Source organism: Heterocephalus glaber, unplaced genomic scaffold (assembly GCF_053883595.1).
Source record: "Heterocephalus glaber isolate CG9 unplaced genomic scaffold, H.glaber_assembly_v1.0 deba00001600, whole genome shotgun sequence".
Lineage (NCBI taxonomy): Eukaryota > Metazoa > Chordata > Mammalia > Rodentia > Bathyergidae > Heterocephalus > Heterocephalus glaber.
This window is the reverse complement of record NW_028258372.1, coordinates 23,691,883-23,717,261: the sequence shown is the minus strand read 5'-3', so window position 1 is coordinate 23,717,261 and position 25,379 is coordinate 23,691,883. Positions and strand designations below refer to the sequence as shown.

At 36.7% G+C, this 25,379-nt stretch overlaps 1 protein-coding gene across 8 annotated transcripts in view; it reads right to left on the bottom strand.

Annotated features, from left to right (window-relative positions):
* Positions 1–15,055: 15,055 nt before the first annotated feature.
* Positions 15,056–25,379, bottom strand: part of Hmcn1 (hemicentin 1) — a 421,540-nt gene continuing 411,216 nt past the window's right edge. For all 8 annotated transcript variants that reach the window (XM_087194441.1, XM_087194442.1, XM_087194444.1 and 5 more), the window contains 3 exons: positions 24,921–25,040; positions 18,100–18,226; positions 15,056–16,515 (listed from right to left, as the gene is read on the bottom strand). In XM_087194441.1, the coding sequence (XP_087050567.1) occupies positions 16,149–16,515; positions 18,100–18,226; positions 24,921–25,040 (614 nt within the window). In that variant the 3' untranslated portion in view covers positions 15,056–16,148. The remainder of the gene's footprint in view (positions 16,516–18,099; positions 18,227–24,920; positions 25,041–25,379) is intronic.

The window sequence follows — 25,379 nt, the reverse complement described above, 5'->3', positions numbered from 1 at the left end:
CATGGTTAAGTACAAACTTTGTCTGAGAAGTAATGGTTGGCAACCTCAATTTCCTAGGAGAATCACATTTCTGAGCCAGATAGTACAGGTTTTTGGGTGCCAATAAACCTACCTCTCGTCTCCCAGACCCCTTGATAAGTCTCCTGGTACATTCACATTGGATAGGGATGAAACTAAAACCCATCAGACACTACAATCGAAAATAATTCACTCATCTTGATTTTGTATCAAACTACAAGACAAGACATTTCTAAATTTTCTATAACATTCTTCAATTTGGAAAGAGAATCAAATTTCCGGAATTGGTTGTACTGAATTCAGCGTTTCATGTTTACTCAAAACAAATTCTATTTCATATTCACTTGCAATAAAGTTATAATTCCAAAAAGAATGTACAAAAATATTCATATTTTATTATCATTTTATTTCCAACCTTTTAGCCATATGGAACTACTCAGTCACATGTAAGCCTAATTATTTCTTTGGAGAATGTCCTTTTCTCACAGACTCTGATTCAATTGTTTCCCCTTCCTTGACACCTGGGTACCACTTGGTCATCCACTGGACAATCGAACACCAAGGTTAAAGGCCAAAGATAACCTGCTTTTGCATCCAGGCTCTGACACTTGCTTTCCATAGCACTTGTATATCAAAGCAAATTTCCCCATAAGAAATAATGTAAATTAACATGATTTGTTCCACAACCACAAAATATTCATATAAAATGACTATAATACTCTAATGTAATGCAAAATAATAAAGAAAATACAAAATATAAAGAAAAATAGACAAATTAACCATCACTTACCTTTGAAAACCTTTGTGGCTGGTGTGAGGGAGACAAGAGAGAGGAGGGTTATTGTGTAGGACGACTTTCACTATCACTAACGGAATCACTATCTATTGGCTCAATGGAATCTTTTTCTTTTCATGTAGCTTTTCATGAGGGACCTATCCATGATACTTGCTTTTGCCTCCTTCTGAGGATTTTGCAGAAATGTGACATTGCATTGTTGTTAAACAGATTCATTGCTTACACTGCTACAGCTCTATTTGGGTGGTGCTTTTCTACAAAATTTTGCACTGTTTCCTACATTTTATACATCTCCCTAATATCATTTCAAGTCAAGGATTCCTCTGTCTTTTTCTCTTCCTCCTCTGTAGATGAGATCTCCATAATTTTTTGCTATTGAGAGACAATCACCCACAATCCGAGAGAGAGAGAGAGAGAGAGAGAGAGAGAGAGAGAGAGAGAGGAGGAAGAAGAACCATTGGCTCAGTTGTGATAATGTGACTTTTGGCATCACATACTACTAGCAGTATTGTAAGACATCACTCATTTATCAAGTTAAAATTTATTAGAAATGTTTCCTCATCTTGTGAAACACTTGCAGAACAAGTTACTTGCAATCCAATAATCCAAGGTTTTACTGTGTGTATATATACACACACATATATGTTTTATGCACAGTAAAATGTATGTATACATTCCCATGGGCCCTTTTAGGACTGGATTAATGTATCTCCATTTGCCCTAATTGTACTTTGCTCTTTCCCTTATCATCTCTCTTATCATGTAATACTGTTATTTGGGAAAGAAGCTATGCTGAGATGAGATACAGCAGCCTTGTTTGTAGGTGAGTAATACTGTCACCACAGAGTAATTATAGATCATCTCATTTCCCTCTCTCCTGAATTGAATATTATCGTCACTTAAAGAATTCCTCTAAAATTCTCCAATCTTTAACCCCCAAAGACACCACATAAAACATTTAGTTTCCAAAGGAGGAGAAGTTGCCTGGTGGAGCATCCTGTTCTTTCCCTGCTAGACCAAAGGAGTTTTATTTCCATGCCAATTCACTACAGTGAATCTAGGAAGATGTTTCATTTTTGGCATGTGACATTTATTTTTAAACCAAATCGCTCTAAACAAAAATGATAGATGTCTTGAGGAACTCATTGTGATGGAATTCTATCTCTCTTATAGATATGTTTCCAGCTCAGCCACACACTTGGTGATAAATGTTCAGATGTACACAACAATAGGGAGGAACATAAGTCTCATCATGCATTTTTCATTACTGCTTTTAATATTATCATGCACATGTTGGAAATGCATAGGATACACACAAATTCTTCCCCTATTAGCAACTTTAATCATTTGGTGCCTATAGGTCACTACTTTTCAGTGCCTGGACTTTTGGGGAAGTAAGGGTAAGAGAGGCTAGACTATGTCTGAACATACAAGAGAAAGATAAAACATTCAGCCATTGTTCTCAATGCTTTCAGATAGTGGGGAATGAGGTTTTGTGCAAACCAAACATCTGGGAAAATTGACTGAATTTTTCATTTGCCATCCAGATGTTCTCATATACATCCCCAATTTCTTTAATCTCACTTTCTCTCTTTGGCAATAAAACAGCTAAACCATTTAGTAACCAGTCTTCTCACTAAATTTTGCATTTGGCTTTACTCTGTACCTCAAGCTCTTGTTTATTCCATTTAATTTTTAACATTTTGGACAGTTCTGGTACTGCAGTACACATATAAGTGAGCATGGGAGTTTTAAATGAGTGTATCATAGCATGGTGGTAAACTGGCAATTTTACTCCCATTAGCCATAATTATTAGGATCTTTGATTTTGGAGTCAAAGATATCATAAAGAGTTTCTGAACAATTTTCAACTATCTTGAAGTTAATACTCAATTTAGAAGGGATTTGTTTTCTACTTAAATCAAGAAAACTCAATAAAATTTTTCCCAGTAACCATTATTGTGTTAGGCATATGTATATTCATCCATGCATTGATCAGACATTCATTCAGGCCTATGATATGTCAGACACTGTGCAAAGTACAGAAGAACATCATTAACAAATGCATTGGTGTGGACTTGGAGGGATCATGTAAACAAACGATCCATGTATACTGCTGTTATGGGCTGAACTGTTTCTCTGAACAATTAACATTTTGAATCCTTAGTCTCCAGTAGATCAGAATGTGACTGTATTTGTAGTTAGGGCTTGTAAAAAGGTGGTTAGGTTAAAATGTCATTACTAGGGCAGGTCTTGGCTTAATCTGAGTAGTGTCCTCATAATGAGGGATTTGGGACACATAAAGAGAGACCAGGAACATGTGTGCACAGAGATGACCCTTTGCAAGCCAAGGAGAGGCCTCAGAAGAAAGCAAACATCTTCATCTTGGACTTCCAACACCCAGAACTATGAGAAAATTAATTTCTGTTGTTTCAACCACCAAGTTTCTATTATTTTATTAGAAAACTAATACAAGTGTTGATAAGTACACTGTGCTCTGTGGATACAAAGATGAGAACTTAATCTAATTGGGTTTAGACATAGGACTTCAGGAAAGACAGGACAAAGTACTGGCTCAGCCAGATGTTACAAGATATTTAGATAAGCAGCATGTAGATTTATAAAGACAAGTTCTGTCAGGCCTTAGGACAGCAGATCACATTCATACTGAATGAAAATCCAACAGTGCATGCATTCCCAGTATTTGCAAGGGCCTTTACTATTAACACGTAAAACCAGAAATATCTGGAAAGTAGTTTTCCATCTTTTAAAAGGAATGTTCAATTTTGTCTCTGACATTTTGGACGTAGCCAAAATATATAAAACAGATTTCTAAAATCTCCCACTGAAGTGGATATTGGGGTCAAAAACCCACCTACTTAGATTTACCTCCTAGTTTAGAGGGCACCTTTGAATATATCAATGCTTTAAGGAAAGCGATTTAGATAGCACAGTGTATCTGGGCAAAGTAGCACGGTGGAAGGCTGAGACAGGAGGATTACAAATTCCAGGCCAACACAAGCAACTTAGTGAGACCCTGTGTCTGTTAAAATATACAAAGGGCTGGGCCAGGGATGTAGCTCGGTGGTACAGCACCTGCCTGGCAAGTGTGAGGTCCTGAGTTTAATCCCCAGTACCAAAATAATAATAATAATAATAATAATAATAATAATAATAATGATACAATAAATAGTATTAAAAAGGCTGGGATGTAACTCAGTGGTAGAGTGTTTATCTAGAAAATGTGAGAGCCTGGGGTTAGACCTCAATACTGGAGGGGAAAAAAAAGATAGCACAGGGCAGAAAATTCTCCATGCTGATGACAGAAGTCAGCTCCATTACAGAGACATTGAACTCTTTTTCAAAAGAATACATTAGCTCTTATGTGTAAAAGAGACCTTTTCTTTGATGTTTGGCACATAGTAGGACAGCATGGACATACTTGGCCTGGGCTGTGGAGAAGGCTTAGAACAAAAAAACAAGAGCAGGCCCAGAGCAATTGACAAGAGCTATGGGGCCAAGGGTTTCAAAAGTATCCTTTCACTGCTTGATTTTGCACTAAACATGTTCCTATAAAAATGAGTTTTGAGTAAAGCTTGAAAGGGAAAAGGCATTCCATTTGTCACAAAGAAGTGGAGTGGAAATTCTAGTTGAAGGAAGTTGTTAAGATGATTAAGAATAGTTGAAAAAACAGGGGGATCTAGACTAGTCTGGACTTAATATAAATGTAGATTTTGAAAGGAGATATCAACGATTGAGTAAATAAAGAATCAGTTAGCAGAGACCCTCAAAACTCAGATGGAGGATTTTTCACATCAGTTCTAGGAATCAGCTAATTTTTCTAGGTGTTGGCCCTTGATATTTTCCTGAGATATGCAGTGTGGTGTTTCTTTCCTCTGGTTGTCTGGTTTTGCTCCAGCTTTTACCTTTGTCTCCAGATGGCCTGTTCATGCTGTTTCCCTACATGGTTTGGTTATATGTTCGTGGACCTGTTCTGATTACCAATTAGCTGCCCTGCTGATCAGGTTTTCTGTACATCTTATTTACTCCTCCATTTGTTGACTTCTAAGGGACTTCAAGTATTCTCACTTTGCTCTGCCCTTGATCACTTCTCGTTGTTTCTAAGGAATAGTGTATTTAGTGGGATGCACAAGAGTTAAAAACATGTGTTTGTAGCTAGTGTGTTTTCTTTCTTTGTGCTTTCTCCAGGAGATTCACAATTTCTCTTGAATTTTCTAGCCCAGCTTCCATGTAACTATGGGACACACACTTCCCTGAAAGACGTAGGGAAAAGAAGCCAAAAGTATCCTTCAACTAATTTTGGTGAAGACTTGAATCTTACCCCATAGCCTAAGCAGAAGGTGTGCCAGTTCAGAATAAATATATATTATTGATTGGGGCAAGACACTTATCTGGCAACAAAGAATATTTATTTGCCTGAACTTCATACATCTTTTCCCATAATCTGATGGTGACTGGGTGGCAATTGGCTGATGTTCTTGGTTGCTAGCTTAAAATTATCACTGTATCACTGCCAAACATCGCATGGGTTCCAAGGAAGACAGACCAATCCTGACATAAAACAAGTCCATTACTGAATGTGGGCTGATGTGAAAGGAGGGAGACTGACAAAGATGGAAGCAAGCTGATGGCAGCTAAGGTGGTACAGGGCAGGAGGAGGACTGAGATGTGGAGAAGGAGGAACTCATCCAGAAACCACTGTGAAGAACTTCCAAATTCCCAGGCTGAGAATAGAAAATTTGAAATAGAGTTTTGGCAAAGCATGGTGGTTGGGAAACTACAATCACTATGACCAGTTACATGTTCTCCTGCTACTCTAGCTTGGCAGTGAGTTTTCTTATGCAGTGAAGAGGTGATTACACACGGCAAACTTGGCTTCAGCCTGTTCCCTCCTAGGACCCCTGGAACACTGCAGTTAATCAGCAGGCTGGTCGTCAGGGGTCACTTGACATTTTGAAAATATGTTTTAGATACCTGGATGAGTCTATCGGTGCATACTTTCAGTGTCCCTACAGAGTTGGAACGACCCATAGCCAAAGGGCTGTATTAGGCACTGCCTCTATACATGGAATCACTTTGTTTGGGAGCCCAGGCCAGAGTGCAATGAGCTTATCCCCATCCTACTGTCTGACTCAGAGGTGGAGGAAACATGAAACATGACACTGTGGACGATACACTTGAAAATAAGACATGCCAGGAGCCTGCAAACCAATAGAATGAGAACAAAGGGACTAGAACAGCTATCACCTTTTCCAAAATGGTACTGGGACATTCAATTGTCCTAGTACCATTTTGGGTTGGTTCTTCCAGTACTGATAAAGTAGTTTAATATTGCTATGTAAGATCCAGGCCTTCCCTCTCTCCTATTCTTCCTCTTTCTCTCCTTCCTTCCATTTCATTTTTCCCTTTCAATTCATATTATGCAAGCCTTTATCATCAGATTTGTTGCCTCATTGTTACAAGATGGTTGCCACATCTCTATGCACATTCTAAGGATGGAAAAGTGACCAATCTGAAATGCTATCAAGATCATTCCTTTTAAAGAGTTTTCTGCAAAGCATGTAACTTATTGGACAGAATAAAGTCATATAACCAGCATAGCTAAAGGTTTGCTAGAGAGTAGGAGATATGTGAATAGAGTTTGGTTCAACTCTATGTTGGATGCATACACTGGTTAGCTGTGAGAGAGACAAATGAAAGTATCAAGCAGTCAGTTGGGCAAATGCTTCTGTATCTGGGTCCTGTATCATATCTTTGGTCTACCTGACTCACTCAGATGGATTAAAATGTAAAATGATCCGACAAGTATCCTCTTAACTCACAGGAGAATAGAGCCTGAACGTGATTTCTGGGTTATTGTAAAGACTGAGAATGTAGCAGGACTGCACATTGCAGGGGTCATCATCCAGCTGCCTATTAATTATATTCTTAGCTTAGATTGGGCTGATGTGATTGAAGAAAATGATTATATCTTTTTTTGTATATTAGAGGTAAAATGTAGTCCGTAGGCCAAATACAGCCTGATTGTATAAATAAAGTGTTATTGAAACACACGTCTTTGTTGCCTCCGGCTGCTTTCATGCTAAACTGCAGAGTTAAGTATTAGCAATAGAGGCCATATAGCCTGAGTCAAAAATATTTAACAGAAAAAGTTTGCTGACCTATGGAATTGATCATACTTCTTTTTATGTTAACATCAGATTAAATGACTAATTATATTATAGGCAGACATATTATAACAGGTAAGTGTTTGTACGTATTTGAGTCTAATATTACCTCTTAGATCTCTCATTTGCTCTCTCAGTCTCCTCCTCTTGAGTCCTTCCTTTTTCTGCTATAATCTTCTTGTATGGGAATTTTCAGGGTCAGAAGACTGCATTTGCAATATATGAGCTGTGCTAGATGCCATGAAGGACTTCAATCCCACCCTCCCCATCTTGTCTCAGGGAATATTCAGGCTTGATGTCATTGCCTAACTGCTCAGACACTGGGGATCTTTCAGAAGTTTCAAGAAAATCTTGTCAAAGTGCTTGGTTGAAGTCAAGATTCTAGCTGGATCTTCTGGTTCCACATGGGAACTTCCAAATCAAATACTGACATAATGAGAAGTCTGTTCCTGCTAACGTGTAGTAGCTCTTGTCTGGCCCCAGTTCTGTCAGTCACTATGCTTGTAGAATATTGAAAAGGGAAATGAGAAAAGTTGCTGTAATTTAATTTTAGAAAGAACTTGAATTGTTATGTGCTAGAATTGTTTGCCAAAATAGGTTATGAAATGTCTTTTCTAAGTATTGAAGACTAAGCAGATTTCTTGATTGTGTTACACCAGAATTTTCGCAAATGTCCAGTGTGATACCAAAATACATTAGGGAAAAAAGCATTTGTGATTAAATACTTTGGAAAATGTTGGCTTGAACAAATTAAACTCATCTTTATTGAACTCTTAACAACCTTTAAGTGTCAGTGTTCACAGTAAGTCTTTTATGGGAGGATATGTTATGCAGTGTTTCTTAAATTTGTTTAATTATGGAACCCTTTTGACTCAAAGTACCTTTATTAGACCAGTGCTCTATACATTATTCTTTGGTAAACTTTGATTTAGACAATCATCTGCCTGAATGGTAGACTGTAGACTAGATTAAGTTTTCCAGGGTTCTTTGAAAAATCTGATTCTAGGCAAAAATCCTTCAATTATAGCCCATGATTTGGTCTTCATTAGCTTCACACCTATCACAGGTGGAAAGTGAATCAATTTGAGATGAGTTATAAGAAAAATTTTTAGAAGATGGAGAAAGTGTCATGAAGTGAAGATATCATTTGGTTCAGACTCATAAAAGAGAGGATACCATTTAACTTGTTGTGTTGTCTTAAGAATGTTGCACAAGATGGGAGCACTGGTGAGGAGTGGAGCCGTGCAGGTGCCTGCAGCACCACCCCAACACCCTCACCTCTGGCCTTCTGGTTGTGGCTGTACATGGATCCACACCCCAGAGGCACAGGGGCTCATAAAGGCCATTGTCCTGAGCTCCAGAAGATAGAGCAGAAGTGAACAACAGAAAAAGGCCCTCTCTCAGGCTCCTTGATGAAATCTGAAGCCCACTGGAAAAGTGAAGAGAATCTCTGCAATAAAGGCACACCAGACCACCATACTTGCTAACTTTGAGGAATCACCACCTCCCATTGGAACCTGGACTATCTTCAGGGGAAGAGCAGCTGGAACTTGCAGTAGAACCATGCAGAGTTTAATCCTGCAGGAGGGCAGGGAGCTCAACTTGGGCCTTGCAGCCAGAAATCAGCCTGAATCTCAGGAGTCTGCTACTGGCTTGCTGAGACTAATTGATTTAGATTTGCACACTGCTGCCCACATTGTCTATTGTGACAGGAGAGACATACCCTGAAGGAGGCCCTTCATTTTTATTTTTTATTTTCAAAATTATTTTTTCTCTTATTTTTAATTTTTAATTATTTTTTCTACTCATTTCAAATTTTTTTCTTTTTTTCTTTTCTTTCTCTCTTTCTCTCAATTGTGCTCTCCCACATTGTTCTTCATCTCCCTTTTTATTCCTGTTCCTGGCCTAAATTGGATTTCTTCTTCTTTTTTCTTTTCTTCTCTTTTTCCTTCTACCAATTGTCATTAGTTTCAAGGGAAAGTGAATACAGTTTCTAGCTTCCCTATTGCTGACAGGTTGTTCTGTTCTTGTCTTTGTTCTTTCATTCTGTCTTTTCCTCTTGTCTTCAGTTCCCTAGAGTTTGCATGGTCTTCCTGTGTCCTCTAGCCTCACTTCTAACCTTTCCCTGTCCTTCTACCTATGCATCCCTCCCTCCCCAACTTCTTCTAAGTGCCCATCCTGAAGGGTAAAGTTGCTATATTGAAGAGTTTTTTCACTATAAACTTATTTTGGGTTGGTCCTCAATTTTGATTTAATTCACACAGTTAAAGGTGATAGATTAATAACTACCACAAATTGTCATTTTCTAAGCTTTACTTTATACTATGTTATTGCTGATTGTATCACTTGGGCTAAGGTGTTCTGATTGACCTAATCAGTTATCCTTCTGGTATGATGAAAAAGAGATTAGCCCAGTCATTAGAGACTCAAAACCTTAAGACCAGCTATATCTGGAAGACACCTCTGAGAAGCAATCATTCCACAAGGGCTCTAAATACAAGCAACAAAGATAACTATATTAAGCAATATCAAAGTATCAACCCAGGAACTAAACCAAGGAGAGTACCAACAACAAAAATAGAAATAAGAAGACATTTAAGCAAGGCACAATCGCAGACTTCCAGCTCATCAAAGGCAAACTCTGGGGGAAACAAGGTGTAAAAGTCTGATAATCAACCACCTGGACACCCTGAACTGATAGCACAGGAGCAACAAAACAAATGAATGAGGCTCTAGAAAAATTCAAAACAGAAATAATTTCCCAGTTAACTACAGAGATGTTGAGCAGAATGAAAGACATGATTAGAGACTCTAGAACAGAAACAAATAAAAAAATAGATGAGTTCAGGACCATGATGGAAGCCATGAATGCCCAGCATAGGAAAGAAATGGAAATCATGAACACCCAACATAGGAAAGAAATGGAATACATGAAAAAGATTCAAACATATATCCAGGAGATTAAAAACTCTATTGAAAGTATACAGAGCAGACTGAGCCAATCTGAAGACAGAATATCAGATATAGAAGACAGGATGGTGGTCAGTGACCATGAAAAGAGAGATCTCTTAAAACTAGTAGAGGGCCATGAGAAATCAATCCAATAGCTCCTAGATGATCCAAAGAAGAATAATATAAGACTGATAGAGAAGTCCATGAAAAAGCAGGAGAAAATACAAATGACATTAAAAAAAAACTGTTCACAGGATTAATGACAGAAAACTTCCCAAACAGAGCAAAAGAATTTGATGTACAGATAAGTGAGGCATATAGGACTCCAATTAGCCATAATCAAAAATATTAGACCTAGACGTATAATAATCAAGATCCCAGAAACCCAACAGAAGAACAAAATACTATAAGCAGTTAGAGAAAAGAAACAAATCACATGAAAAGGAAAGCCCATCAGAATTATAGCAGACTTTTCAACAAAAACCCTCAAATCAAGGAAAACCTAGGGTGAAGTATTTCAAGTCCTAAAAGAAAAAAACCTCCAACCTAGACTGATTATCCTGAAAAACTATCTTTCAAAATTGATGGAGAAATAAGATACTTCCATGACAAAGAACACCCGAGAAATTTCATGAATACCAAACCAGCACTCCAAACAATTCTAAAAAATATCCTAGCAAAATACAATGAAGGTCACAACTCCATGAGGCCCAACAGAGAAAATCCATCAGGAAAGGCATGAAATTAAAAGGAGAGGGAGAAAAAATAAAAAAGAGCCAACAACAGGAAAATAACATGACAATGATAAGTCAATACATATCAGTTATAACCATCAATGTTAATGGCCTCAACTCACCAATCAAAAGAAACAGACTGGCAGAATGGATTAAGAAGCAAAATCTAACAATATGCTATACACAAGAAACACACCTAGTTCAAAAAGAAACTCATGGGCTGAAAGTAAAAGGATGGAAAGCAGTTTTCCATGCAACAGGAACCTGGAAAAAAGCAGGGGTAGCAATCTTATTTACAGACAAAGTAAATTCAAACCAAAACTAATTAAGAGACAAAGAAGGTCACTACATCCTTGTAAAGAGAACAATACAAGAGGAAGAGATGACAATAAAAAATATATATGCACCAAATACTAATGCCCCAAATTATACAAAAGAGATATTAAAGGACATGAAAAACCAAATAAGCCCTAATGCAATTATAGTGGGGAACCTCAATACCCCACTGTCACAAATAGACAGATCATGTAGGCAAAAAAATCAACAATGAAATACTAGAATGGAACCAAGCTTTTGAACAAATGGACTTAATAGACATCTACAGAGTGTTCCCACCCCACAAAGTCAGAATACACATTCTTTTCAGCTACACATGGGTCATTCTCTAAAACAGACAACATACTAGTTCATAAAACATGTTTAAGTAAATGCAAAGGAATTGAAGTTATCCTGTGTATATTATCAGACCATAGTGCAATTAAACTGGAGATTAATAGCATAAGAAACTGCAAGAACTTCACAAACATATGGAAATTGAATAACACTCTCCTGAACAACCAATGGGTCACAGAGGAAATTAAAGAAGAAATTAGACAGTTTTTGCAATTAAATGATAATGCCAGTACAGCATACAGGAATCTATGGGATACAATGAAAGCAGTTCTATGAGGAAAACTCATAGTAGTAAATGCCCATATTAGGAAAACAGAGAGAGCTCAAACAAACAACCTAATGCTGAATCTTAAGCTCCTAGAAGAAGAGCAAGAGAAACCCAAAGCTCATACAAAGGAAGAAATTATAAAGATTAGAACAGAAATCAATGCAATGGAGACTAAGAGAATGATGCAAAAAAATCAACGAATCAAAGAGTTGATTTTTTGAAAGAATAAAATTGATAAACCTTTAGCCAACCTTATCAAAAAAAGGAAGGAAAAGGCTCAAATCCATGCAATTAGGAATGAAAAAGGTGGAGTCGCAACAGATCCAGCAGAAATCCAGAGGATTATCAATTCCTACTTCGAGTACCTATACTCTCATAAAATGGAAAACACAGAAGAAATGGACAGATTTCTAGATACATACGAATTACCAAAGTTGAATGAAGAAGATATAAAAATTTTAAACACCCCAATATCAATCAGTCAAATTGAAAACATAATTAAAAATTTACCAACAAAGAAAAGCCCAGATCCTGATGGCTTCACTGCTGAATTCTACAAGACATTTAAAGAACTATCGCCATTACTCTTTAAACTCATCAAGGAAATTGAAGGAGAAGCAAAGCTTCTAGATTCATTCCTGGAAGCAAGTGTTACTGTGATTCCAAATCCAGGGAAAGACCCAACCAAAAAAGAAAACTACAGGCCAATCTCCCTAATGAACACAGATGCACAAGTCCTCAATAAGATACTGGCAAACAGAATACAGGGGGTCATCAAGAAGATTATACACCATGACCAATTTGGATTTATCACAGGGATGCAAGGATGGTTCAACACCTGTAAATCAATAAATGTAATACACTATAGTAATAGAATCAAGGACAAAAACCATATGATCATCTCAATAGATGCAGAAAAAGCATTTGATAAAATTCAACACCCAGGGCCAAGGATTTAGCTCAGTGGTTCCACTGCCTGCCTTGCAGGTGGAAGAACTCGAATTCAATACCCAGTACCAGAAAAAAAAATTCAACACCCATTCATGATAAAAACCCTGCAGAAAATTGGAATAGAGGGTCTTTATCTCAACTTGATAAAGGCTATCTATGAAAAACCAATGGCCAACATCATACTAAATGGTTAAAACTGAAAACTTTCAAGCTAAAATTAGGAACAAGACACGGATGTCTACTAACACCACTCCTGTTCAATATAGTTTTGGAAACTCAGCCATAGCCATTAGACAAGAGAAAGAAATAAAAAGAATAAAGATAGGAAAGGAAGAAGTGAAACTGTCATTATTTGCTGACCATATGATACTCTACATTGAAAACCCAAAAAACTTCGCCAAAAGACTTCTAGACTTCATTGACAGGTACAGTAGTGTAGCTGGGTACAAGGTCAACACTAAAAAATAAATACTCTTCTTGTACACAAATAACAGTCTCACTGAGAGAGAAATTAGGGAAACAATCCCTTTCACAACAGTATCCAAAAAAAAGAAATATCTAGGAATCAATCTAATGAAGCAAGCAAAAGACCTCTACATTGAGAATTACAACGCTCTGAAAAAAGAGATCAAAGAGGATATAAGAAAGTGGAAAGACATCCCTTGCTCTTGGGTAGGAAGAACCAATATAGTGAAAATGGCCATACTTCCAAACCTTCTATACTGCTTCAATGGAATCCCAACTGAAAACCCAAGAGTATATTTCACAGATCTAGAGAAAACAATCCAAAAATTCATTTGGAGCCAGAAGAGGCCTAGAATAGCAAAAACAATTCTAGGCAACAGAGACATGGCAGGGGGTATCACAATCTGCAACTTGAAACTATACTACAAAGCTACTGTGATAAAAACAGCATGGTACTGGCAAAGAAACAGACCCAAGGACCAGTGAAATAGATTAGAAGATACAGAAACAACTCCAGACATACTCAGCCACTTCATCTTTGACAAAGGAGCCAACCATCCTCACTGGAAGAAAGATAGCCTCTTTAATAAATGTTGTTGGAAAAACTGGATTTCAACTTGTCGAAGATTAAAACTAGACCCCTATCTTCCACCATGCACTAAACTGAAATCAAAGTGGATTAGACATCTAAATATTGAAACAGAAACACTAAATTTTCTGGCAGATAAGTTAGGTAGAACTCTTGAAGACAGTGGCATAGGAAAAAACTTTGTGAACAAATCCTTAGTAGCATGGGAGCTAGCACAAAGAATAAACAACTGGGATCTCATCTTATTAAAAAGCTTCTGCACAGCAAGAGAAACCACCAACAGAGATGAGACAACCTACAATGTGGGAAAAAATTTTTACCAGCTGTTCCTCAGACAAGGGTCTACTATCTAGAATACATAAAGAACTCAAAAAAATCAGGCCCCCCCCAATATAAAGACCCAATTCAAAAATGGGCATCTGAAATGAACAGACATTTCTCAAAGAAGTAAAAGCAGCAAATAAATATATGTTCAACATCACTGGTCATTCGAGAGATGCAAATGAAAACAATGCTGAGATTCCACCCCAGAAAGAATGGCTGCTATCAAGAAGTCAACCGATAACAAATGCTGGCGGGTTTGTGGGGAGAAAAAACCCTTCTTCATTGTTGTTGGGAGTGCAAACTGGTGCAACCATTGTGGAAATGAATGTGGAGATACTTCAAACAACTAGGATTAGAAGTCCCATTTGACCCAACTATTCCTCTGCTAGGTATCTTCCCAAAAGAATTAAAAGAATCATACCACAGTGATATATACTCACCTATGTTTATAGTGGCACAGTATGTAATAGCTAAAACTTGGAAACAGCCCAAATGCCCATCAACTAGTGACTGGATAAAGAAGATGTGGTTTTTCTATAATATGTAGTACTCAGGCATAAAGAATGAGAAACTAGAGACACTTATAGCTTAGTGGATGCACACTGAGGCCATACTCTTAAGTGACATAAATAGGACACACATGTGTAAATACTGAATAGTTCCTCTGGTTTGAAAAACTAAAAGTGTAAATAAGGATCAAAATGTATAACTGATATTGTGAACTAGGAAGAGAAGGTTTAAAGAAGTAGAGGAAGTGGGAGGGGTAGGGGAAAGAAAAGAAGGGAAAAGAAAAAATAGGAGAAAAGGAAAAAAATGGAAACAAAGTCTGTGTACATAGGGAATGGAGAGGGGGTGGAGGGCAGGGGCATGGGGAAAAAATAAGAACCAAGATACATCATGTAAAGGTACAAGATCCCAATGATGAATGTAACTGTATTGTATACCTAAAATGTACCAATAAACTTAATGAGAAAAAAAAGTTGCACAAGTTGTCTGTGTCCAAAACTACTTCATTCAAGGACTGTTAGGATGTATATAAGTGTAATCTTTAATAGCTGTGATAATAGTAAAGAAAGACATTTTAAATTCTTAAAAAGCTTAAGAAAAAGAATGTGAAAGTTTTATTAAGGTCAATTTTACTGTAACATTGGAATTTTTTATAAAAGACTTTTATAAAAGAGTCCATCAAGATATTAATATAGAAAATACACACTAAGGTAATATATATACACTTCATAAAAATAGAATACATCTTGGCAATTGCTTACAGAGTTTGTTACTGCCACATACAGTGTGTTGACGTTTAAGAGTTAATTTGAACATCTGAGATTTAAAAAAAATCACAAAGAAACCTATCCTATTGGTGTTTTAAAGAACTGTGTGCCTTGACAGAGAAAAATCTTTAAAAATTACGGAATATAAGAGTTATGGAGCTAACTGAATGGGAAGTTATATCCAAATGTTACAGCAAAGATCCATGCCATGGAAGGCATCTTAGGAGAAAATAATTTCTATTCTTGTAAGTGGTTCCGATGATTTCACAAAATCACTGACAATAATACCCTTGTTTTGGATATTCAATCAAGGTGAGCACCATTTGAGAACAAACAAACCTAGTAGTTATATCATATTTCTAAGGTGAGTGGTACTTCTTTTTTCTTCAAATGAAAATAGGCGTGTAAGTCCTAATATAAAGTATCAACACTTGTGCTAGCTTTGGCAACACATATAATAAAGTATCAATGCTTAAAATTTTTCCTAAATTATTTTACAAGCTTTTATTGATACATGTAGCAACTAATTTTCTTATTCTAAAAATAACCAAATGCTCAAAAACCTACTGGACTTTGAATTAGTTGTTTTCTTGTTTTACTTTAAGGAAAATGATCTTAGCTAATGCATACTATAAAACATCACTGATATGTCCTGTTAGATATTCAGAATAATCTTTGGGAAGTAACTGCTCCAGTGTAATAAATAAAATAAGGGACTCCTCTAGACCTTACTAAAAATATGACCATGGTGGGATCCTAAAAATACCTCAACAGTACCAAGGAAGGCGTATAAAATAGAGTATAGCACCATTTTCAAGTTGCCAACATTGCAACTGTTCAAGAGAGAGTAACCAGGAGGGGACTTGATTGCATAATTAAGGCTGTTTAAACATGCAGAAGAGACTTTGGAGAACATCTTAGTATGGATAGGCGGACACAGCTATATAAACTATGAATGTGGTCTGGTACTCAATGGTCCCATTGGCACTGTAGGACAAGGCTTGAACCCTCATTCGGTAGGTGTCTGGCTCTCGTAGTGGTCGTGTAGTGTACACTATTCCTTTCAGGTTTTCATCCCTTAAGGCAAAAGGAACAGTCTGTTCCTCATCAACCATGAGGAAAGTTGTCCTGGGATGCATCACTCCATCATGCGTGTATGCAACCAGCCGGATTAAATCTTGATTGGCGGCTATTCCAAACGGGAGGGAGACAAGTTTATATTCCAAGGCATATGGGCTCAACGCACATTCCAAATCATTGGGTGGACAGTTCTTGAGGCAGAACCTAAGGACAATAAACATATGAAATATACATAATTATGTGGCTTGGAGGCAGGAGAATGCATGATGCAGGTGATCATGATCCATGAGCATTTCTAGGTATATTTAAATGCAGGAGACAGTCTGACTGCAAGAGCAACGAGACTCACCCCATGTTCTATGTCACTAACTCAAACCAGATGGCAGATGGCTAAGAGAATATGTGTGCCTTGAGTCAAACATCTAAGTCTTTGGTCCATTAAGTTCAGAAGTATTTTAGCTCTTGAAGTAAGCATGAATGCTATAAGAGTAGTTTCTTGCTTTTCTTGGGAAGGTGCTGGGAACTAAACCAGGGCATCGTGTCTGGTAAATGCATACTCTACCATTGAGTAACACCCACAGCTCAAGAAAATGAAGTCAGTTTTTGAAATAAAAATATCTGTATATATATATATATATATATATATATATATATATATATATATAATACACTTATTAAATAAAGACAGAAATACAAGCTATTTAAAAATTATAACATCTATTCTAATACTGTTTGAAAACTGTAATAGAATATACTGGTATTTGGCTTTTCTAAAAGTAATAAAAGATCAGTTAGGATTCCTGAGGGGGATTTTCTTCTGCTGCAATTACCTTCCATATTATTTTAGATTACAAATTATATTTTCTTTTTCCAGAGCCCACACCAACTATTTTGTTTTTGAGTCATGATGACTTTTGAATTGTTTTCCAGAACTCAAGAGAAAAATATGCATAGACCATTTTATGATATATGGGTTCTCTAATTACAGCTATTTCATAAATTTATATTTAAAAATTTCTCCTTCCTTTTCGTATTCCCAAAAGACTAATTACAGACTGGTTTTTGGTGATTTATAAGCAATCCACACTGGACCATGTTATAGTAACTTGGTGAGCATTAGTAAGAGGAAAACAAAGCATGAGCTGAGTATTTGGTTTCAGAAACTTCTTATTAGCAGGGACTAACCAGGAGGAACATTATCATTGCTCTCAAGCACTCGATCACCTTGGGATCTGGACAGGTTATAACATTTCTGAAAGAGTAGGGAGAAAACAGAAGAGTTTATTCAGAGGCCAGAAAATAACTGCTTCAGACAGCAGGAAATTTAAGCAAGACAACATCAGTGGGCAGACTACTGACTCATCCTTGCTCATCCCCATTCTCTCATGGTGTGGTGACATCACAGGGGAAGAAGCAGCTCTTCTTGGCGTGCTCTGCATGCTGACAGCGTTTAGAGCCCCAAGGTAGCACCAACGGGAACCAGAAAACTTCAGAGAAAGGCAGGCTCTATCACCCAAGAACAGGCTCACTGCTGAGGTCGAGTTCCAGATGGTACCTGGTGACTACACGCTGGGAAGTACTCGGGAAACCTTAGCAGCGCAAAGTGGCTGCTATGGGATGAGCTCATTTCTTGCCCATTTATTCAAGAAGGAACACACTGTAACCCCTAGTCTCTTTGGAATTATTGATTTCCTGTGAGTTAAATATGACTACAGACAGAGTTTATGTTGGTTAAGGGGGAACTGAAGGATTTCTGGAAACATGACTGGGATGAGAAACAGCACATACCCTAAAACAGAGTCCCGTTGGTAGTTGGGTGGACAGGGCGTGTCGATGCACTGGTAGCGTCCTCTCATGTTGAAGCACATGCGATTCAGCCCACAGTGAACATTCTGCTCCAGACACTCATCAACATCTGGGGACAACACAAGAAACATGCAGCATCAGCACTTGCGATAAGAAAAGGGCACCACAGCAGGCCTTGTGGGTATCTAACCAGAACACAGATGACCAACTTCTCCCCATGAATGAACTCAGCTGTCATATGTGAGCGTCAACCACTGTCCCTGGTGTACTTATTAACCAGACTGCTTTCAGGATTCGTTTCTTTAACATACGTGAGGAGACATCAAAACACAAGAGTTATAGAAGTAGAAGGGCAGCTGTTATATTTGGAATATAGAGTGCATGTGAATATTTTGAATAGATGATGAACAAAGTAAAATTTGAAGAATATTTGTGCATATCTTTGTAAAATGAAGAATCTCTTTAAAATATGAGTGCTCCAGTTTGTGATAGCTAAAACTTGGAAACAGCCCAAATGCCCATCAACTGGAGACTGGATCAAGAAAATGTGTTTTTTTAATAAAATGGAGTACTAGTCAGCCATAAAAAAGGAGAAATTAGAGACATTTATAGCTAAGTGGATGCACATTGAGGCAGTACTCTTAAGTGAAATAAATAGGACACACATGTATAAATACCAAATAGTCTCTCTGGTGTGAGAAACTGAAAGTGTAAATAAGGACTAAAATGTATAGTAGGTAATGTAAAATAGGAAGAAAAGGGGCAAAGGGGAAGGAAGTAGGAGGGCTAGGGGAAAGAATAGAAGGGAATGGGATTAATATGAGAAAATGGAAAAATAGGAACAAAATCTTTGTAAATAGGGAGGACTGGAGGGGTTGAAGGGAGGGCTGGGCAAGGGTGAAAAATAACCAAGAGAGACTATGTAAAGGTGCAAATTTCCAATGATGAATGTCATTATACTGTATACCTAAAATGTACCAATGATTAGAATGAATAATCAATAACGCAAAATAGGAAGAAAAGGTCCAAAGGGGTAGGGGTAGTGGGAGGGGCAGGGGAAAGGAAAGAAGGGAATGGAAAAATGCTGAGAAATGGAAAAAATGGAAATAAAGTCTTTGTAAATGAGGAAGGGCGGAGGGCGTGAAGGGAGGGCTAGGAATGGGGAAAAAAATAAGAACCAAGATGCATTATGTAAAGGTACAATTCTCAATGAGAAATGTAATTGTGTTGTATACCTAAAATGTACCATAAAAGAATTTAATAAAAAAAAATACGAGTGCCCCTTCACTAGTATTTTGTTTAAGTTTAAATTGTTGAGAGGGGGAATAGTACCATAGAAATTAAAGGTATCAAGTTATAAGTGCAGCCAAGACTGTAGAGGTCAATCAAATCTTTTTTTAAAAATTAATTTTATTGGTACATCTTAGGTATACAATATAATGACATTCATCATTGGAAATTTGCATCTTTACATAATCTCTCTTGGTTCTTATTATTTCCCCCTTCCCCTGCCCTCCCTTCAACCGCTCAACCCCTCCCTATCTACAAAGACTTTGTTTCAATTTTTTCCTTTTCTCATATTAATTCCATTCCCTTCTTTCCTTTCCCCTACCCCTCCCTCTTCCCCTTCCCCTTTCTTCCTATTTCACATTATCTATTATGAGGTCAATCAAATCTTGAGGTGAGAGACAAAGACTCAACAAAACAATAAAACAACAAAACAACAACAGGATCAGATTCATGATCCACGAACAACAGTCCAATTTTGATGAAATGGAGCAGTGTTCAACTGAATCAGACTGTGCAGAGTTCATCCTGGGTTGTACGGCAATAAGATGCTCTCCCTAGGGTAATAGCAAGATTATGAGGGACATATGCTGTTAAAATACTTCTATTTTGTGGTTTTCTGTAGTTGTTAAGTAGAAACACACTTGAGTCAGTAGACTTGTATTTGTATTGGGGGAGAATGGGGTTGGGTATGGATATCTGTATGTGTGCCGGAGAGAGAAACAGAGAGAGTAAGAGAGAAAGACTAAGAGAGACATACAGATAGAGGGAGAGAAAGACAGAGAGAGAGACAGAGAGACAGACAGAAAGAGATATTTCTTGGAAAGACAGTCCATAGAGCTCAAAATTTTAGAGGGATTTTGAGATCTGAAAGTTAAAAAGCCATGTTTTATAGCAACAGTTTTTAAACTACCTCTCGCTGGGGGCATATGAAGGGTTTTTTTAGCAATATGAGGTCAGGCAAAGATTCTAGGGAATTAATTTCCATATTCTCATTTACCACAAGTTTTTACTAAAATCAATCTGAAAACTGCTGGAGGCCTGGAAGTCTCCTTTGCCTTTCCCCCTTTCCCTTTTCCAACCTTCTTGTACTTCTCAAAAGAAAGGCTGCCAATAATCCCAGGGCATGAACAAAAGGATGAAAATATTGGTAACACATATTGACGGCAGCAGGCCTCATTTTAACATGACTACAAACCTATGGTCTTGGCTTCTATTTTAAATTAGATTTTGGAAGTGAGTTGGTTGCCAGAGAAATATTAATAAACACTTTTGTTTGAACAGAAAAGTGACATTAAGACTTTTTCTGACAGTCAATATGATTGTACTTTGAAAAGAAGTACAGATTTTTAAATTATAGAATGATCATTCTGTATTAACTGAGAGTGAATCTGCAGCTCTAAAGTTTTGATGAAAAAATATTTAAAGCATGTATACATGAAATAATAACGAAAGAATTCAGATCCTTTGCATCCAGTTTAAATTTATAAGTAACTTTAGAGGTTAATTAGAAAGTGTGAGGGAGGTGTAAGATTTTCAAGTCTAGATCAACTGGCTGCATATGGGCATCTGTAGCATTCCTCTCAAGCAATTGAAAAAAAAAAGATCCTGATGTATGGAAGGGAACAATCACAATAACATTTACAATTACAATTACAGTTCTCCCAAGAGGTGGGATCTGAAAGTCCCTCTATCATGGAGGTGTTGCTGACCAATGGACCTGTGTAACTATTGTATCATTTCATGGTAGCAGCCAATGTACCAGTTGCATAATGGCATTTATAATGGACTTGTGATGAAGTGGTCAATTACTTTTGTACACTGTTAAATAACCTGGAGCACTGCTATAAAAGAAAGAGAAAGGAGAGGAGAAATTTCAAGGGACAGTATATTAATCATGGACAATAAATGTCAAGTTTTACTTTTGAATTATCTACCATTTTCATTTTTGAACAAAAAATGAGAATTAAAAATTTGATTCCAAATATATTTTGCTTTGTAAGGAACCCACAGAAAATGTAATTATTTATTTTAAATTTATTTACAGTCTGTACAGTGAAAAATATTGTGCTATACTATAGGCAGCAAATCACTTACTTGACTTTTTTAGTTACTTGTATCTGCTGATAATGTGCTTTCTGTTTCTAGTTTTAATATTAGTTTCCCCAACTGGAATTTACACAGTGGGAAATGAGTTTTTACTTCAGTCATGTCTTGCCTACTACCACTTTCAAAACAATGTCTAATGATGATTTTTATATGTCAGAAGTGCTTTCTCTCCTTGACAAATTAAGATTGTCTCAGAATGAAGTGAAAAGCCCTCTGGAAAAATGTGAAAGAAATTCAATTAGCCTTATCTTCCTGTCTCTTATTAAAACATTTCCCCTGATCACCTATTTTTAAGTTTTCCTTTTATCTCTAATGTTTATAGTGAACTTATGCAGGAACAGAGAGGCTAGTGGGCTGCAGGGGTATGACAAGGGCAGTGGAGAGACACATCTGGATGCATCACACTAGCAATGGACTTAGAGATTTTCATCGGCTGAATATGAATCTATAAAGAAATATCAGAATCCAGTATACAAGTGTTTGTCCTTAGTCCATGATAGTATTTGCTTTCCATAAAAAGCTTTCATAAATATGGTGCTGCTAGACAAGCGGTCCTCCTTTGTCTTTGGTCTAGTACAGTCTCTTCAGGGTTAAATATCTTATAGGCTTTTTGCTCTTCAAACTCTACTCAGTTATTCCGCCCACTGTTCTTAAAAAAGAAGACAAATCAAGTACAAAAACAAAATAAAAAAGAAGACAAAACAGAGAACCCACAACTTTGTCTTCTGTTAACAATGAGGTGCTGTTTAATTTTTATTAAATATCACAGGAATATTATGATAGAAATTAAAGTGTAGACGTCTTACAGATATTATTGTTATACGTAAAGGATCCTTAAATGAACTTTAAAACAATTTTATGTTAATAGGTTTAAGTGCTTCTGGATACTTTGAAAAAATCATCTAGGATAAACAAAACATAGAAAATGGAAGCAATTCTTGCTAAGCAGTATAGATTACTTTTTTAAAAACAAAGGAGGATGAGAACACTCATTTCAAATGCAGTGCCAACATACTGTTCTTAAGTTTTTAGAATTAGGTTAGTGGTGCATTCAATTAACATGAGGACCTTTTAGTTTCTTCTCATTGCTTTTCATTTTGCAGTATGATGAATTCTATTTTTAACAAGAATCTCTGTTCTTGTTGCACATTAAATTCTCTTTAATTTCCCTTACTGACATTTCTATCATTAATATACAAAGCTTTAGAAAATCCAGTATGAATCAAAAGCACTGTTTTGTTCCTCATAGATGACTCTGAGATGACAAACACTTTCTACACCTATAAAATGACTCCAAGTTACTCTTCAGAGTAAAAACTTATTTACAGGGGATAATTGTTTTCTCTTGTGTTTTCTTAAAAGCTACAAAAATATATAACCCATTTAAATTGCAAACATTTCAAGGGACACCTGTTTCTGATTTGCTCACAGTATTTTCCATTCTGCAGCACAAATAAAAGCTGAAAAACTTTTTGAGTTAAATGAGTAACAAAGGCAATTAAAAATAAACTGACAAAGTTTAGAAAAGAAGAAAAATAACCCTAATGAGTATATGATATAGCCCTTTAAAATCTGGTGAAGAGGTTTTGTGGTTCAGTGGGCTATTCTAAATATCCCATAGGATCTGCCCTGTTTCTTTCCATGGTGTCTGTACAACTGCAGGGTATGCAGCTGTGGCACTTGGCCCTGGAACTCCTGAAAGATTCTTGGGTTGAAGACTTGAGGCAGGTTCTAAAACACGGACAAAGTCAATGCTCCTACTCCCTGATGCCACAAAGCAATGCCCCTGGTGCTCAATGCATCACGGGAGACAAAGGAGTATTCTTGACAACATACATGATCTAAGGTCAAGCCCTAGTTCTGTACTTGATTTGTTTTGGGATATTGACCTCATATAATCACTCTGAGAATCAATATTACTATCTGTACAATGGGTACAAATAATTGCCCTTGGTATTTCTACATTGTTGACTAAATGATAATTGCTTTGAAGAAACAACATTATAATAGAAATGTGCTATTCTAATACTTTAAATCCCAGCAAAATATTGAGTATGAGTAGATTTTTAATAACATTCAATGACCGATGAGTGGGAGAAGAGGTTATCACTGAGCTCGGGTTCCTTCTCCAGGCCCCACAATCTGATGGTGACTCTCAGGGAAGGTAAACAGGTAGGGGAGAGATAGGGATGACTCATGGCAACTAAAGCAAATCCAATACCCATCCAGGTCTTGGCATATTTTCTAGAACACATTTTCCATGAACTGGATTCCTAGCAAGTTTTCTGTGAATGCAAGAGATGGAAAATTCAATCTCAATTTGACTGCTACTGATGGACCATTCTTTGGAATAATTACTCCAAATTATTTGTTATAAATTATTTGCTATAATTTATAAAAGAATGTAGTTTTTATATAACAGAAATTAATACAATTCAGAAACTTATTAAGTTCTATGTAACACTTGTAAATTTTGTTCACAAAATTACAAGGAATTCTCAGAAGATTTTATTTTTATTTTATTTTATTTTTTTGGTTTTTCTGAGACAGGGTCTCATTAGGCAGTTCAGGCTGTCCTTAACTCGCTACGTAGCCCAAGCTGGCCTAGAACTTGCAGAGATCCGCCTGCCTCAGCTTCCCTAGAGCTGGGATTACAGGCATGCGCCACCACCCCTGGAAGAAGACTTAAAAAGTTATATAAATTCTTATTTTAATCTGAGTATACACTGCAATATAAAAAAAAAACCTCACCAAAGTACAATTACCCATTCACATTTTTGTGTAAAATGGGAACTACTGAGATTGATATTTTTTCTATTATCACTGTATTTTATCCTCAACTCTAATATAACACCTATAAGCTAGCATTTTGATTTATTTACATCTGTCTCCACTAGACTGTAAGCACTTAAGAGGAAGGACTGTATCTTTTTCATCAAAAGTTTAAGCCTTCTGCATCCTGCACTGCTAGCACAAGAGTGTTCCACATCATTTGTAGACTGGAAGAATGAATGGATTATCGACTTTATTACCCACTAATCACTAAAAATAAGTCTAATGAGAGATAAAATATAAGATAGTGCTTTACACCATAGTAAATTTACTGAGTACTCTTTTGATTTTCCCTTCCATCTTAGCTAACTAATGAAAAAAGTTTTTAAAAGTCTATTCCTTTACTTGCTCTCTCAATAAGGCCAGCCCAAAAATGTTTCTCAATTCTTTTCCTTTACTGACTTGCTTTCTTATTGCTTTTCCTGCTTAAAAAGCAATGCTTAATCATAATCCTCACCAATGGGAATGGGAAAGAAGGGGAAGCAACTAGAATAATTATTGACACAACCATCTTACATTCTCCTATGTTGGTCTTATGTTAAGTTGCAGCAACAAGAATCCCAACATTTTCTCACCTTGGCATGTCTTTCCATTGAGCATGAGTTGATAACCAGGTGGGCAGATGCACTGATAGCTCCCAATGGTATTTTGACACTCATGCTGGCAGGTGTCCCTATTTTGACATTCATCAATATCTGTCCAGAAAGAAAGGAGAGATGTAAACCATGCCAGGGGCAGAAGCTGTGAGAGAATGCACTAAAAACAAGCTGTTGATATACAACATAAAAATTTCTTTGTGATCTTACACCCATGTGCCTAAAATGCTTGGTGCTGTTTTATATCAAAATCTACATGATGACATAAAATACTATTAAATCTACTACCACAGACACTACACACTATATTATAAAATATGGACCTATTTTTAACATTCTTATTATATAAGCTGAAGCTCTAAACTAATCAATGTTTGTTAGTTAAATAAGTTAGACTGAAATGACAGAGGTGACAGATTTGTGTAAGATCCTAATCCA